At 40.4% G+C, this 18,244-nt stretch overlaps 1 protein-coding gene across 1 annotated transcript; it reads right to left on the bottom strand.

Annotated features, from left to right (window-relative positions):
- Positions 1–11,796: 11,796 nt before the first annotated feature.
- LOC134351281 (amphoterin-induced protein 2-like) lies at positions 11,797–17,878 on the bottom strand. The gene is made up of 3 exons (XM_063057346.1): positions 17,863–17,878; positions 16,061–16,759; positions 11,797–15,689 (listed from the first exon to the last, which is right to left on the bottom strand). The coding sequence occupies exons 2-3, from the start codon at positions 16,158–16,160 to the stop codon at positions 14,029–14,031; spliced, it is 1,761 nt and encodes a 586-aa protein (XP_062913416.1). The 5' UTR covers positions 16,161–16,759; positions 17,863–17,878; the 3' UTR covers positions 11,797–14,028.
- Positions 17,879–18,244: the final 366 nt, after the last annotated feature.

Here is an 18,244-nt window from a genome sequence, read left to right as displayed (position 1 = left end):
TGCCTGTGCCGCACACCAGTCCAGGTAAGATGGAGGAGATTAGAAGATTTAACTAGTGGCTCAGATCATGGTGTAGGTTGGGGGGCATAGGTTTATGGGACATTGGGGCACCTTTTGGGACAGATGGAACTGCCAGGATGGGTTGCATTTGAACCGGGGGGCTCTAATGTACTGGGCAAGCATATGTTCCAGTTATTTGAGGACTGTTTAAACTGGGAAATGGTGGGATGGGTGGGAGGGGTGGGGGTTGGCGGCAGGCCTTAGAAAAGGCCAGGCTCAACTGTTTAAACACCTTAGTGGGAAATAACATATTAGGACATAAACCGATTACAGGCTTCAAAAATATAAAAATGGGTCGGAATAGGATGAAAAACATCAGTAATAGACAAGGATGGCCTATATAAATGCAAGGAGTATTAAGAATAAAATATATATATGGAATTATATGCAAATGTATACATACATCTGATATAATAGCAATAAATAAAAGCTGGCTGACCTCAAGAGATGGTGATGAATATAATATTAAAGGACATACTTTACTTAGGAAAGATAGGCAAGATGGTAAAGGTGGAGGAGTAGCCGTATACATAAGAGAGAATTTAAACATGAGGCTGCTTATGATCGGAGATGAATTGAGACTCAGTGAAGATATCTGAGTGAGAATTGAAAGTTATAAGGATAAAGGAATAACATTGGGTATGTGTTATGGACCGCATAATGCTGACAGTGATTTTAATAAACAACTCTATCAGAATATTAGAAAAGCACATTCTGAGGGTGAGCCCAGGGTCCAGGGTAGTATTGGGCACCAGCTCCCACTACCTATTAATGCTCCCAATGGTGTGCGCCTCAAATAGCCTCTGACAACCAAGTCCAGCTCCTGACCTTCATGTGTGGCTTTGCTGCTAAGCCCGGCAGAACCATCTCTACTGACAGCAGAAGGGCCAAAGGCAGAGCAAATCCAGTCACTTCGGGCAGACGGGGCTCGTCACCTGTGGTTGGCAGCTCATCCAGGAGAAGGTGAACTCTGATCTCAAACCACGCTGCTTTGTGGCTATACCTACTCATGGCGAAGGCTTCAGGAGTAAACACCGACAGGAAATTATGGAGCTGGAGTCTCTAAGGCAGTCCTACACTGAGTTCAATGCTGACTGGCAACTCCTGTGATGCTGCTGGTACCAAACTATATCGGTCTCTGCCTCTCCCTTTGGTTCATCAGTTCCATAGAGAGGGGGAGCTTGCTACGAGGGCAACAGCCTGCTCTCCATATTGTACTGCCCAGGCTTGCGTATCCAGACAGCTAGGATGCAAACTCCATGGTCAGCTCTGACCGACAGAGGCCCTCAATAGTAAAAGAAAAGTTAAGAAGGAAATTAAGTATATTAGGAATAATAGTAGGGTGATAAGTTATGCAGAGAAGAACATAGCAGATGCTCTTAACTCATATTTTGCTGAAGAATTCACCTGTGAAGATTTTAGCAATATGCCAGAAAGTGTAGAGAAAAATAAGTTTGTTTTAAGTGATTTAGAGATCTTAGAAAGTGAGGTCCTGCTTCAGCTACTATGGCTGAAAGTTAATAAATCTCTAGGACCTGGCAACATATATCCAAGGGTAATTAAAGAGGGCTCTGATTAAATATACAAACCCCTAACATGTATTTTTCAAAAGTCATTGAAGACTAGTGAAATCCCCAAGGACTGGAAATGGTCTAATGTCCCAGTATATAAAAAGGGTGACTATACTGACCCTGGTAACTACACACCAGTCAGCTTAGCGTGTATTGTAGGTAAGATAATGGAAACATTGATATAAAATGAGATGGAGAAGCAGCTGATAAGAACAGGCATGTTAACAGAAAGCCAGCATGGGTTCAGAAAGGGAAAACGATGTTTTACTAGTATGCTGTTCCATGAAGAGGCAACTGAAATTTATGATAACAATAGAGTAGTTGATGTCATTTACTTGGACTTTCAAAAGGCTTTTGACAAGGTACCCCATGAGAGGTTAATAATCAAATTACAGGAGGTAGGGATTCCGAGTAATGTGTGTGAATGGGTGCAGAATTGGCTCAAAAACAGAAAATGATGAGTTATGGTGAGAGGATCATTTCCATACCTAGAGGATGTTAAAAGTGGGTTTTACAGGGATCAGGTTTGGAGCCACTGTTGTTTATAATTTTCATTAATCATTTGGATAAGCACCAAACAAATAAACTAATAAAGTTTACAGATGACACAAAATTAGGGGGACGGGCTGATAACATTCAGGCAGCAGAATCAATACAGTTAGATCTAAACAAAATGCAAATGTGTTTTGGGCATCCTGGTAGACTCATCACTATCAACATCTAGACAATGCACAGAAGGCTAACAGAATGTTGAGTTTAGAAAAATAAAGGGCTATGGGTAAGCAACAGACATAAAAATTGCTGTTGAATGCAGCAGGCCAGGCAGCATCACTAGGAAGAGGTACAGTCGAAGTTTCGGGCCGAGACCCTTCCTATCCTTCCGTCCTGACGAAGGGTCTCGGCCCGAAACGTCGACTGTACCTCTTCCTAGAGATGCTGCCTGGCCTGCTGCGTTCACCAGCAATTTTTATGTGTGTTGCTTGAAATTCCAGCATCTGCAGATTTCCTCGTGTTTGTGGCTATGGGTAAGCCTAGGTAATTTCTAAGGGAAGGACATGTTTGGCACAGCTTTGTAGGCTGAAGGGCCTGTATTGTGCTGTAAGTTGTCTATGTTTCTATGTTTCTATATAATGCGTTCAGGTCTAGAGACATTCTCCTTAAACTGTACAATACACTTGTGAGGCCACACCTTGAGTATTGTGTACAGTTTTGGTCTCCATATTGTCTGAGGGATGTGAAGGCATTGCAGAGAGTTCGAGAAAAGTGATGAGACTCATTCCAGGACTGCAGGATATGAGCTATGAAGAAAGATTGGAAGAATTAAAGCTTTTAAGCCTAAGTAGACCTAGAATGAGAGGAGACATCATTAAAGTGAAAATCATTAAGTACATAAGTAAGGTGGATGCCAGCAGCTACTTCAATATTAATCCATCAACCAGGACACGGGGCCATAGGTGGAGACTGGTTAAAGGGAGATTTCAGACTAACATCAGGAAGCATTTCTTTTACAGTAATTTGTGGACACATGGAACAAACTACCTAGTTATATAGTTGAGAGTAGTACCTTAGAGACTTTCAAATCTAAACTCGATAGTTATTTCAACACACTATGTGAATAGGAATTTGGCAAGTTTTGTTGGGCCGAATGGCCTGCTCTTGTCAAAAACTTTCTAACGTTCTAATGTACTGTATCTTTTGGTCCCAAGAGCATTCACTTTTTATTATCTTCCTTTGTCCTGATAGAGAATGCCCTGACTCCAAAATGACCATCACACCTACCACACCCCTGTCACTCCAATCTTCAACAAATGAGTGAGGCAGAAGGAAGGCAATTATAGGTCAGTTAGGCTGACCTCAGTGATAGGGAAGATGTTGGAGTCAATTGTTAAGGATGAGGTCTCAGAGTACTTTGAGGAATATGAAAAAAATGGCCCAAAGTCAGCATGGTTTTCTCAAGGGAAAATCTTGTCTGACAAATCTGTTGGAATTCTTTGAGGAAATAATAAGCAGGGTAGACAAAGGAGAACTGGTGGACTTTGCATAATTGCATTTTCAAAAGTCCTTTGACAAGATGCCACACATGAGGCTGCTTAACAAGGTAAGAACCTATGGTATTACAGGAAAGATACTAGCATGGATAGAGCACCAGCTGATTGGCAGGAGGCAAAAAGTGGGAATGAAGAGACCCTTTTCTGGTTGGCTGATGGTGACTTGTGGTATTCTGCAGGGGTCATTACTACTAGGACCGTTACTTTTTACATTGTATTTTAATGATTTGGATAACAGAATTGATTGCTTTGTGACCACGTTTGCAGACAACACGAAGATAGGTGGAGGAAACAGGGATGTTGCAGAGGCAGATTAGGGTAATGGACAAAGAGTAGCAGGTGGATATAGTGGGAGTAAGTGGACGGACATACACGTTGGTAAAAAGAATAAAAGCATAGACTAATGCAGGTGGAGAAAAACAGAAATCTGAGGTGCAAAGGGACTTGGGAGTCATCATGCAGGATTCCCTAAAGGTTAACTTGTAGGTTGAGTCAGTGGTGAAGAAAACAAATGAGGTATGAGAATTCATTTTGAGAGGACTAGAGTATAAAAACAAGGATGTAATATTGAGATTTTCTAAGGCATTGATGAGATCTCACTTGGAGTACTGTAGGCAGTTTTGGTCCTCTTATCTAAGAAAGGATATGCTGATATTGGAGAGGATTTAAAGGAGGTTTACAAAAATGATTCTGGGATTGAAAGGCTTATCATATGAGGAGCGTTTAATGGTTCAGGTCCTGTACTCGCTGAAATTTAGCGGATTAGGGGGAATCTCATTGAAACCTATCAAATGCTGAATGGCCTAGGTAGAGTGGATGTGGTCAGGAAGTTTCCGATAGTGGGGGGAGTCTAGGACCAGAGGGTACAGCCTCAGAATAGAAGAGTGTCCATTTGGAACTGAGATGTGGAGAAGTTTCTTTAGCCAAAGGGTGGTGAACCTGTAGAATTTTTTGCCACAAACTACTGTGGAGGCCAAGTCATTGGGCATACTTAAAGTGGAGATTGATAGCTTATTGATAAGTCAGGGCATGAAAGGTTACAGGGAGAAGTCAAGAAAATGGTTTATGAGGCAAATGGATCAGCCACAATCAAATGGCAGTGTAGACTCGATGGACCAAATGGCCTAATTCTGCTGTAATGTCTTCTGGACTTGTGGTGTAATTTCATTGCTTTCTTCTGGGTTGAAGAGTCTGACTGGTGTATCGCTGAAACATCTTTCTGTCCAATTTTTAACAGGAAATTCCCATGCAAATACAGCCATTCTTTGTAGCCAAGAGGAAGTTGAGGGCCTATTGGGCTCAATGGTGAGGGAGTGAAAATCATCCAGCAACCAGTGGTGATTTGCAATTCATAGGTTGTGTTTACCTTGCTCAATGCTGAACCATCGAGAGATCAGCAAAATAGTGTTGGCCATTGATCTGTAGTAGTTATTTTGGAATCAAGATCTGAGCCAATAATTTAAGTAAATGTTTACCAAATTTCTCACTACAGACATCTCTCGTCTCCTGTGTCTTGTCAGCAGCACTGCAAATTGAAAGCGAATAGAGCTGAGGCTTTGCACAGTAATTTGTAATTGAAATCATTGTATAACATGAAATTTTCAACTTTCCTTAGAATGAACCTATTTAGTGTGTGTGTGTGTGTGTGTGTGTGTGTGTGTGTGTTGCGTGCGTGCGCGCGTGCCCTTAACTCCTGATGGAGTCATCGGGGCGCTGTCATGACAAGCTTTCATCATACGGTATGTCTTGGGCATCTGAAACCTGGTGGAGCCCATCCCTCTCCAGGTTTTTTTTACGAGGTTAAGTTGTTAGCTCGACACTCAACCCAGGCACAGATGGAGAGCATGCAAGGGAGCCGGCCGGATTCGAACTCAGGACCTCTCGCCCCGAAGTCCAGCGCTGATGCCACTATGCCACTATTTAGTGACATGATTTAATAATAGCAAACAACAGGAATTCTGCAGATGCTGGAAATTCAAGCAACACACATCAAAGTTGCTGGTGAACGCAGCAGGCTAGGCAGCATCTCTAGGAAGAGGTAGTCCTGACGAAGGGTCTCGGCCTGAAACGTCAACTGTACCTCCTCATAGAGATGCTGCCTGGCCTGCTGCGTTCACCAGCAACTTTGATGTGTGTTGATTTAATAATAGTCTGGGTTTATGTTAGATCCAGCAAATGAAAGAAAGCAAGATCCAACTGTCTCAGTCAATACTCTAATTACCTATATTGCCCACATAGTGAATGGCAGATGTTCATTATTCATCTGTTGAGCCTTCTACAATTCCTGAATTAATATGCAACCTTCTGGGCAATATTTAATTTCAACTGAACCAAAACAAACAGTTAATCAGACACATCATTTACCAGTAAATACACTCAGTGGGGACTTCTATTAGATATCTTCTGTACCTAACAAAGTGGCCACTGAGTGTATGTTCATGGTCTTCTGCTGTAACCAATCAGCTTTGAGGTTTGATGTGTTGAATGTTCAGAGATGCTCTTCTGCACACCAGTGTTGTAACGTGTGGTTATTTGAAGTACTGTCAGCTTGAACCAGTCTGGCCATTCTCCTCTGACGTCTCATTTACAGGGCATTTTCACCCACAGAACTGCTGCTCACTGGAATTATCTTTGTTTTTCACACCATTCTCTATAAACTCTAGAGTCTATTTTGTGTGAAAATCCCAGGAGATCAGCAGTTTCTGAGATACTCAAACCTACCTGTCTGGCACCAACAATTATTCCACGGTCAAGGTCACTAGTATCACATTTCTTCCCAAATCTGATGTTTGGCCTGAACAACAACTGAACCTCTTGACATTGTCTGCATGCTTCTATGCATTGAGTTGCTGCCACATGATTGGCTGTTTAGATATTTGCATTAATAAGCAGGTGTACAGACATACCGAACAAAATGGCCTCTGAGTGTATGTTCCATATATAAGTTAAAGTAAGTTAAGCATAATTTAATTTAAGGGAAAAGATTTACTTGGAATTGAGAGGCATTTTTTTACATTAGGAAGATGATTAAGGAGGTAAAACAACATTATTTTTAAAGGATTTGGACAGAGATTGTATACAGTTAGGAAAGGAACAGTTTAGAGTATTGGGGGTTAAATAAGATGAACATAGACGAGCATATTGGTTGATCTGGATGAGTTGGAACAAAGGGCCTGTGTCCCTCCTGTATTATGTTATAACTCCATGACTAATGCTTCAAATAAAGTCAGAATAATTTGTTACAAATTTATTATTATGTTTATCAATTGTGGATGAAAGCGAAATGAAGGGAAGGTCATATCAACATGATGCATTAATTTGTAAAGTATTACAACTCAAGTTGAAAGGTTGTGCCTGGAAGAGAGAATTGTGCATCTGGTGTCCAAATCAGTGGGATGTAAATTATGTTTGATAAATAATGAAGGTTCATAAGTTTTTTTTAAATGTACTAGAATATACAATTAGCAAGAGGGTAAGTAACCGGTGCCAAGCCAGAATAATTTATTCAAAATACCCAGAAGGAATTTAAAGGATTTCTATTTTACATGTAGCATCATACACTCAGAGGCCACTTTATTAGGTACACCTGTACATCTGCTCATTAATGCAAATATCTTATCAACCAATCATGTGGCAGCAACTCAATGCATAAAAGCATACAGACATGATCAAGAGGTTCAGCTGTTCAGATTGAACATCAGAATGGGGAATAAATGTGATCTATGTGATTTTGACTGTGGAATGATTGTTGGTGCCATTTGGGGTGGTTTGAGCATCTCAGAAACTGCTGACATCCTTTTCACGCACAACAGTCTCTAGAGTTTACAAAGAATAGTGCAACAAACAAAAAAACATCCAGTGAGCAGCATTATTGTGGGTGAAAATGCCTTATTAATGAGAGAGGTCAGAGGAGAGTGGCCAGACTGGTTCAAGCTGACAGAAAGGTGACAGTAACTCAGATAACCACATGTTACAACCGTGGTGTGCAGAAGAGTATCTCTGAATGTACAACATGACGAAACTTGAAGTGGATGGGCTGCAGCAGCAGAAGACCACAGGCATGCACCCAGTGACCACTTCATTAGCACGGGAGGAACATAGTAAAGTGGTCACTTATCCCTGATCTCTAAAAAGGTGAATGTTCACAGTCTTTTCCCCAGGGGATTCTAATACAAGACAGCAAAGGTTTAAGAGATGTTATTAAGGTACATTAAGTGTCACATACATTAAGCATTACATACAATTAATGAGAGAGGAACAATTTAAAGCGAACTTAAGGGGCAACTTTTTCACATGGAAGAAGTGGGGGTGGGGGGGTTGTGCCAGAAGAACTGATAGAAGGAGGTATAATTATAGTGGTATAAAAGTCATTTATGCAGGTACATTAACAGAAGAGATTTTCAGGAATATGGGCCAAATGCAGGTAGATGGGACCAGCTCAAGTAAGCAATTGTGTCAGCATGGATAGGTTGGGCTGAAGGGACTGTATTCCTCTCTGACTCTTTTCCTCTAGTCTGGAATATACATTTAAAAACATGGTGAAACGAGCATCAATCAGAACTGACAACAGGGTATACAGTATATGTGGCAAAATCCCATAGACAAACAGGCACTGAAACTAACTTAAAAATAGCTGGCCTGATGGTTGAGTGATATTGCTTATGGGGAATTGTTCTTTGCCATAAATTCCATAACATTGAGCTGAAGAGACTTCAAGCAACTGAGGAAAATTGTTCTGCCAAATAATGCCCCGAGAAATGATGAGACTTGCTGATGAGATCAGATTAACCAGAGGAAGCTAAGATAGACAAATAGACAAAAATGTTAATAGTGTAAATATGGAATTAAACACAGAAAATGCTAATAATAAACATGTGAAAAGGAAAGATGGCTTAATGTTTCAGACTAGACCATGTATTACATCATTCCTCTGGCAAAGTAATTATTTTGTGCGCATTTCATTAGTGTAAACGTTAACTACCAAAACAGCAATTAAAAGCTAGCATAAAAAGTACAGCATAAAGGGAGCCAAGGTAGTGTAGTGGTTAGCACAACATTATTACAACTTGGGGTATCAGAGTTCAGAGTTCAATCCAACATTCACTGTAAGGAGTCTCTGTACGTCCTCCCTGTGCAATATGTGGGTTTTCTCCAGGTGCTCTGCTTTCCTCCCACAGTCCAAATATTAATAAGTCATTATAAATTGTCCCATGAATAGGCAGCATTAATTTGTTTTTGTATCTCAGTAAATAAATAAACAAATAAATAAAAATTATGATTATCAATGTTATATCAATTAATCTGATCATTATCTGTTTATATATACATTTAAAATTAAAAGATCACCTGGTTCACATGGGAATTGATTAGAAAGCAACTTGGGAGTTTTTCACCGCAGAAATTAAACACGTTCTATAACAGAGTGAGCTACATATAGCTCCTTAAAAATTACCTTGCCCTTTTCTCTTCTGGACATTTCATTGAATGAATATTGCCTAAGTTGTCTACTGATTTATGGGGATGAGTGCAAAAGTGAAAGTAACTCATTGCACAGTTTTCAAAAGAAAGTACAGATTTCTCAATAATTATAAATCAACAATATCTCATTGAAGAGAGCATGCTGGCAGATTTGGCACAACTTCAGTCACTGTGGAGTTTCCTACTGGTCACTGAAAATAGCCAGTAATGATCTAATCAGCAGAGCAACAGAGACGTCTGGACATGTTCAGCTAATTGTCAGTTTAGATACTTCCAATGCTGTGGGATTAATAATAACCAATAGGTCTATTTTCTGAAAACTGCTTACCAGTTAACAGTTCTTTAGAAACAAGGAATACTTATTGAGGCAAATACACAAGGAAGCTATGAATCAGAGAGCAGGTTACTACTTTATTGAGAGCTGGAGGATATTGTCTAACAATAGGCTGTAATGAAGGGATGTATGATGGGCACATGTTTCCACACAACCACCAGAGCTCATAAGTTAAAGGAAAACACCAGTTTGTAAGGAACTGAGGAAAAATGATTTTCACTGAAGTTGGAATAGAATGTGATCTCTTTATCAAACTGAGTTGTTGAGGTGACTGGAGGTAATAGGAATTTAGATAAGGACAGGAAAAAAGACTATGCTGAAGAGGTGAGAGGGAGGAGGTCTATATGGAGCTAAAGTGCTAGTATTTCTTAGTGCATTTGGGAGTCTTAGTGCAGGATCCCCTAAAGGTTCACTTACAGGTTGAACCAATTGCAAGGAAGGTAAATGCAATGTTAGCTTTCATTGTCAGAGAATATGAAGGATGTAATGCTGAGGCTTTATAAGGCATTGGTCAGACCACATATGGAGTATTGTGACAAGTTTCTGGCTCCAAATTTAAGGAATATGGTATTGGATAGTGTCCGGAGGAGGTTTACAAGAATGATCCCAGGAATGAAAGGGTTAATATTATAAGGGTTATATTTATAAGCTCCTGGAGTTTAGTAAAATGAGGTGACTATTGAAAGGCCTGAATAGTGTGGGCATGGAAGCTGTTTTCAGTAGAGGGGGTGTCAAGAACCAGAGGGCATGAAAGGGGAGGGAATTCCTTCAATCAGAGGCTGGTGAATCTGTCAAATTCATTGCCACAGATAGCTGTGGAGGCCTCATCAGTGGCTGTTGGTAGTTTTGTGATTACAGTATTAAGGGCATCAAGGGATACAGGGAGAAGGCAAGAGAAACTTGGGTTGTTTTCTCTGGAGTAGTGGTAGCTGACAGCAGACCTCACAGAGGTTTATATGAATTTGAGAGACATAGGTAGAGTAGAGAGACAGTATTTTTCCAGGGTTGAAATGTCTGATACCAGAGGGCATACATTTAAGATGAAAGGGGATAATTTCAAAGAGATGTGATGGCATTTTTTTTACATAGAAAGTGCTGGGTGCCCGGAATGCACTGCTTGAGGTGGTTGTAGAGCCAGATACGTTAGGAATTTTTAAGAGATGTTTAGATAGGCACATGAATGTGAGGAAAATGGAAGGATAGACATTGTGTAGGAATGAGATATTAGTTTAGTTAGCCAAAGGGTCTGTTCCTGTGTTGTACTGGTCTATATTCTAATGTGTTTGAGAGTGAAACTAAATCAACAGACTCAGTGGGCCAAATGGCCTAATTCTGCTTATATCTTATGGTCCAGTATATAAATGTGGGGTTGATTACCCTGCACCTGGTTGCAACATATTTGTAATATCAGTGCATTTCCCCATAATGATTTTGGTATCTGATTTCTGGATTGAAAGCTGATCTATTTGTGATATATATGTTGGTATGATACTGTTAGGGCATGACTTTATTTCTTACTGCCTGGATCGTGTGGTAAACGGTCATGAGCTCCTCATCATTCCTGCCCATTAAGAAACAAAACTGGGAACAGAAGAGGCCCGAGGTGTTAGTGAAATCTTTTACTTGGCTCCTTCATCAAACTAAATGGAAAGATGGGGAAATGTTAGGGGAGAAAGGAGAAAAAATAGATCAGTGACCTCTGCTACAATCAATATCACCTCTTCACCCACTAGGAGATGCTACCCCAGCTCCTTCTTGGTGTTGACATTTAAATTTCTGGGAATAATAGTTGGAGTGCAGGGTGAATTCCTTCTCCTGAGAAATCAGGGTCCAAGTTTAAAGTACAGCATGTATTTGCAATCACTCTCTTTACGTATTCCAACTATTTCATTCGGAAGCAGCCTGTGGACTCCTTTTCAGGACTCTGCAGCTCATGTTCTATATACTATTTGTTTACTTCTTTTTAATATTTGCACATTGAATACAGTAGTTGTCGGTCTTTACAATGTGTGGTTTTTGTGTGGATTCAATTGTGCTTCCTTGTTTTCCTATGGGCATCTGCAAGAAAATGAATCTCAAGGTTGTATATCATATACATACAATGATAATAACACCTCTTTGAATGTTGCTAACTACATTAGGGTCTCCTTAGTTTACAAAAGGGACTTTATACTTGCAAGTCCTTTTAGTGTCAGGCCAACTAACCCAGATTATTTCAGTGGAAATTAAGCAGGCTTCCATTTGAAAAGATCAGAAGTAGCTCTAACCTCTTATTTTGCAATGAAAAGGAGTAAAACTTCAAATTGTTTGGTGAAAATTAATTCTTTACTTCTGATATTTCACACCATCAATGCTTTTTCACAAAGTAATAAATGTCAGCATGAGCTAAAATTTTAAAAAGGCATATTGCTTTAAAATTTTACTTTCTAAATATTCATTTGGATCTTTTAACACAGTACTTTAGAAGGCACATCCATTTAATGTAAGTTTTAGAAAATTAAAATTTGTAAGATTATGAACCCATGTAAAATATTTGTCTGTTGTAAATGTTGATTACTTTTGAATACTTTTGCAATTGAATACTCTGATATGTGTGTTAATGCAGCCTGTACTCTGCCATTAGTTGAATATGAGGGCACCAATCCATTGTTTTACTGTTGTTCTGTGCATATTAGTTATAGAACATAAATAGTGTTCAATCTGTCCCAGTAAGATGTAACTAACTGACCTCTACAGAAGGAATAAACAGAGATAAATGCAGAGAAGCTCCTATAGCAAACAAGAGAAAATCTGCAGATGCTAGAAATCCAAGTAACACACATAAAATGTTGGAGGAACTCGGCAAGCCAGAACTCCTGCTGAAACGTCCAATTGTTTACTCTTCTCCACAGATGCTTCCTGGACTGCTGATTTCCTCCAGCATTTTGTGTGTGTTTCGGAGAAGCTCCTATACATATTTTTTTCTGATTTTGTAGTTGTAACATTTGTCTGTTTCAAATCTACAGCTTTGATAACTGGATACTACAAACTAAGACAATAGATATGAAAGGGAATCATACATTTTACAATAAAGTTTCAAAGGTTATGGTAACAAAGATATATATCTCCTACAGTAAATTGATACTACAAAATACTGCATTTACAGACCTACTTTTTTCTCTGAAATACATCAGTACAAACTAATAATTGAACAATTTCACATTCAAAGTAAGCACTTTAGTTCCTACCTATACATGTTTATGTTTGGAATAGATTTCTTTTGAAAAGGTGAATTATTTTAAAGTGTTTCATGAAATAACTGATAATTGCATTTCATTTGCTTTACTTAGTTTAGTTAGGCAATTACCCTCACATCTTAAGTTAGACAGAACTCCCTGTAACTGGTGTCATAACAGCTACTTCCTAGTTAGAAGCATAGCTTGAGCAAGGCGAAATGAACAGCTGCGTTGAAATTCTTTTTAATCCCTTCCCGGACAGTTCCCGTCGCTGAATATAAACTGAGGAAGCTGACATTCCCATTGGCAATGCCAGATACCAGTATCTGAGAAAACTAATATTTAAGATGGCATTAATCAATTGTGACTCCATTATTTTAGTGATGTATTTACTAAGTCATTGAATGGAAAATCCCCTCAATGCTTAACCATCGATGTCCTTGTTGGAGAACTCTTTCTACTAATGCCAGTACTCCTTTAATCTTACTGAAGTCGCTGGGACACGAAGCTTCAGAACTAACTTCGCTAAATCTGTCAGTTCCAAAGCTTTAAGGGGAAACTTGGTAAACGGTAATAAATTAAATCATGTTTTGCGAGCAAATGTATATGTTAGTAATATGAGCAGGAATTGTAATGCAATATATAAAACTTTAATTTGCAATATAAATATAGGCTGGAAGTCGATGTTGAAATACATCAGTACAAGTCTTCAACAAACTGACTAGAGCAACAATTGATCTAAAATGTAACGCGTGTACGAGGCCTATGGAAAAACGTAGGAAGGTAGGACTCAATGTGTGCGGCAGCGATGAATTATTTTACATAGCTTCATTGGTCATTAAATTTAGCATTGCATATCAGTGTAGATGAACATCAGTAAAAGAGGCGTTACTTTGCTCCTGATTTCTAAGGACTTAGCGAAATGTCTCCAAGCATACTTTGAGATGGCCAATTTCAGATGAACCTTGTACTTGCAAGCACGCGGCATGATAACTGCTTCTACGGCTCCACGTTGGTTTAACTTGGATATTACTTGTGCCAAACTAATGGGCTATATGCAGAATCCAGTAACTGCAAATGCATTTTTCCTCCTCTGGATCTCGCGCCATTCCAGACATGGAACTAGTTTGTAAAACTCCTCCGCAAACCGACACGACCCTGTTAACATTCAGAGCAGAGGCATTTCTCAGCTCTCCTGCTTTAATCTTTCCACAGGCAGGGAGATTTGCCGGATATTCCAACATTATTGGTTTACGGGTCATCTCAGGTGTCCGGTGGGCAGCAACCTAGATTATCGCTCAGGCGCATAAACAGCATTTGGATCAAGCTACAATGAGATTATCGGAGAACACGGAGCTGATGGAGTCGACATCCGCCTTTCCTCTGTTGGGTCTCAGGATCTTCTCGGACACGGCGTGGCTGGTAGGGAGCAGCTTCACTTTCCCATTCTGCCCCCTCAGTGGCTCTTTGACGGGCTCCAGAAAGACCACTCGCTTGCCGGTGCTGACCTTCCTCTCGGCGCCCGCCTCGTGAGGAGGAGTGGCGCTCAGAATGGAGGAACGCGCGCTGCTCTCCTTCGGTTTCCGGTACCTTTGCTTGGATTTGCACCAGCAGCGGCAAGGTGTCAAGTAAAGATAGATCAAGACCAAAATGATGCTGGCGAGGCAGGCAGAGAGAGTGGTAAAGGCCGTGTTAAAGGTATGTGGACGGTGCTTGGTATGTGTGAAATTGTGCACTTTCAGTGTCACCTCGATGGTCTCGTTTAGCATGCGTCTACTGTTAATTGCGATACAGGAGTAGACCCCTGCATCTTCGACCTGGACGTCTTGAATTTCGAGGCTTCCGTTCAATAACACCCCCAGACTCTGCCTTTGAATGCCAGTCTGCAATGTTTCATTCTCGGGCGTGACCCATAGGACGTTGGTGCTGCTGTCCAGAATCTTGCTGTCACAGTTTATTACTACTCGGTCCCCCAAATAAGCCTCATAGAACATGCCCAGAGCGTGGAAAGAGCCATTCACGGCACTGTTAGAGCAATTCAAAAGATCATCGTGGATCAATAAAACACTGACACTTCTCTTGGCGTCCAGCTGAAAATAACATCTATAATCTTCCTTAAAATCCACCGCCGACCTAAACTGCCTCTTGTACCAGTAGGTGACCATGGTGTAGAAGGAGCAATCGCAAGTAAATGGGTTGGCATGCAGATATAAACCATTCTGCATCTTTACGGGCAAAGCACTTAACTGCAGGGCAGGTACAGACGTCAATTTATTGAAGGAGAGATCGACGAGTTCCAGAAGCGGAAGTCTAGACCTGCCTTTAAAGAGTTGCATTGGGAAGTGGGAGATCAGATTTCGACTGAGATACAGTTTATGAAGTTTGTACAAACCCTCGAAAGCTCCGCTGCTGACTTGGGCGACCTGATTATTGTAAAGAAGCAGTATCTCCAGGGAATTCAGTCCTTGAAACGATGAGTTGCTCAAACTTTTTAACTTGTTGGAGGACAGATCCAGATACTTGAGTTTAGGAGTAGACCAAAATGCCCTCTTGGAGAGGAAGCCTATACTATTGTGATTGAGAATCAGGGTTCTGAGTCTGTCCAGTATGGTTGGAGTCCAGTTAGAGCCAAGTAGTCTGATGCTGTTGTAGCTAACATCCAAACTGGTCGCAACTTTATACAGGATCCTTGGCACAGTGGTCAGATTCTTATTGGTGCAAGTAATGATATCGCTGGCACAGATGCAGACCGAAGGGCAGATGACGGAAGCGTTGCCCGCCAAGCTGGCACACAGCAAGAGCAGAGCGAGTCTTTGGGTAGCTGAGTTGCATCCCCGGAGAGCAGAGAAGACTGGGTGACGGGTACACATGATGGCCGTCTCCCAACCGTCTTCCAGTGGGCCCTGCAGTCGGATGAACGTGAAACCTATCCCGTGGCACTGGGGAAAAACAGCTATCACCAGGTTCATCCCAGGTACTATAACTGAAACAAGCAGAGTAACATTAGTAGGGCACCTTTTTTTTTACAAAGGAAACAATATTCAAATGAACTTCAACATCTTCTTGCGAAGGCAGGGTAATACTAACAAAAACAGTTCAATAGCAATTATTTATAATCTGTTTTAATACGTAATATTTATCCTCCAAGTAAATCATGACACAAGTCAATGATCTCTTTATTCAAACAAAAGCTCTGAAAATTTACACGGAAATTATTTTCCAGTTAATTTCTAACTCACTCAAGAAATTACAACCCAGAATTGCAGCAAGAGTTAATATTACGATGATTTAAAAATAAAAAGAATCAAGGTTTCGTGTAAAGTGATAGTGAAAGTGTATGACAAAAATAATTACCTTCAGTCTGGTTTGAGAGAGAGACAGAGACAGAGAGAGACAGACGAAAGATCCGGGTGATGGTTTGTAGCAGATCAAAGACATTTAAGGACTGGGGCATTGAACGTATCTCCTGACGCCGGTGCGAATTGGTCCTTGGTCTATTTCCTCCCCATTTTCTGAACTTTCGAAGTAAAGCGGCGAAGTAGACCCTGCTCGGATCCTACCTCTCCAGTGTTCCATTTTACGGCGCATTGTCGAACGTGGCAGCGGCAAGACAAGTGGTGAGGCTACAAGTGACGGCTGCCCATCTTCAGATCACTGAGATTGGCTGAACACGGCAGGGTGGGAACCAGTCAACGATTACAGATGCGGATCGAAAGGGGGAGGAGTCGATTGGCGGAAAGTACTGGAGCTCCCCCCCCCCCCACCCCTTGCCTTCACGCTTGCCGTCTTTTCCCTGCTGAATTTCCACAGCGGTTTGATTTGGACGCTGCCCAGTTTTTGACTGGGCTGCAAGCTAACTTGGGCAAAAGCAACGCGTGGGCTTTAGGCGGGCTTCCTTAGGCATAGCGAACGCTCACACAAGCAGCAGCAAGCGACTTCGAGTAATCACAGGAGGTTTCTGTTAGGAATCAGAGTAAGAAACTAATTAACATGCGACGTGCTGTCCCTCGGTCCCAGCAACCGGCTCCTGTTGCTATGATTCCGAACTGTCATCTGCAGGAAGTGTTAGGTTTCAATAAATGAAAGGTATTCACGGATAGATTGTCTTTCATGTTAATATCATTAACAATGAGTGACTTCAATAGGTGTTTTAAAAAAAACGTAGGCTGGTTTAAACATATTGGGTTTCGTGCTAATGTCAGTATATACCTCAAAGGAGATTAAACCAGAAAGGTTGCCGTTGTTACAGCCTGTACACTATTGAAACGGCTCTGGCAGCGAGGCTGATAAACTACATACACCGACATAGCGTGAAAAGGGAACACGCAAAGTCATTTCTTTTAGCCGAACCGTAAGTTGCTCATGTACGTATACCGTTCAAAATCCTTTCCGTTTTCATATACCAGGTCAAGACTTTTTTATTATATAAGTAAATAAAAATAAAATGTGTTGGGAGGGGTTGCGGGGAATAAACAGTCATCTTCTATAAATGGGGTGAAATAGCTTCATCTCTTTCACAGACCCTCGCTATTTGTGCTCATCTGATTTCCGAATGAAAACAATGTTATTGATTTTAGGAATACCATGGAATTATAGTCAATAATCTATAAGAACATATGCCATTTAAAAGATGGCTATGAGGTAAAGTATTTACATTAATCTCAATATTATGAAAATTTAACCGTATGTGCACGGTTCAATCAGAAAAATCCAGTAATATTTCCTAGAGTCAAATAGACTTTTGATTAAGTTGTAATTTTTAAAAATACATTATTCAGATGAAACTTGATGAAGGGTCTATTTATTGACTATATATTCATCACCATAGATCCCACCTGACCTACTGAGTCCCTCCAGCATTTTGTATGTTACTCTGGGTTTCCAGCATCTGCAGAATCTCCTGTGTTTATAATGCTTTACCTTGATGCAAAGATTTAATTTCCATAATTTCCTCTAGTTATTGGAAAGCTTGTTAATAAAGCCATGTTTTTAAAGCATTGTCACTGTTATACTGTGGGTAAACAGGAACAATTTTGCTCATACACATTGCTGAAAATAGCAATATAAAACTGAGCAGATAGTATATATATTTTTTGTGTGGTTGATGATGGCTAAAACACCAAAAACATTCTCAAAATACAGCCGGGGAAGCTTACCATTCAACTGAGTGAGTGCATAACTTTCAACTGAAGATAACATCTTTGATGTTCCAAAAATTTTCAAGCTCTGTACTCCAGTAGAGTTCATAGACTTCATAGAGGCATACAACACAGAAATGGGCTCTTTGGCCCAACTGTGTCACGTGAACCAAGATGCACCATCCAATCCGATCCCATTTGACACATAACCTTCTGAATATTTCCAATCCTTGTAACAATATCTGCCTTTGAAAAATCCTACTTATCTGCAAAGGAATTCAAACTGTAGCTTATTGACTTAGAGAGACCACATTGCTACTAAATGATCCATTTAGTGGTGTCACTACATAGCAAATCACACAGTATTTAATAGAAAATGTGTGCAGTAATCCAGGGATAA

The sequence above is a fragment of the Mobula hypostoma genome, chromosome 9, assembly GCF_963921235.1.
Source record: "Mobula hypostoma chromosome 9, sMobHyp1.1, whole genome shotgun sequence".
In the NCBI taxonomy this organism is placed as follows: domain Eukaryota; kingdom Metazoa; phylum Chordata; class Chondrichthyes; order Myliobatiformes; family Myliobatidae; genus Mobula; species Mobula hypostoma.
This window is presented reverse-complemented; position numbering and strand designations above follow the sequence as displayed.

What these genes read in the sequence shown, in the direction of transcription:
- LOC134351281 (XM_063057346.1), bottom strand. Translation starts at nt 16,160, where the DNA reads ATGCCCCAGTCCTTAAATGTCTTTGATCTGCTACAAACCATCACCCGG. An exon ending in TCTCTCAAACCAGACTGAAG is followed by an intron (nt 15,690 to 16,060) that starts GTAATTATTTTT and finishes TGCTTGTTTCAG; the next exon opens with TTATAGTACCTGGGATGAAC.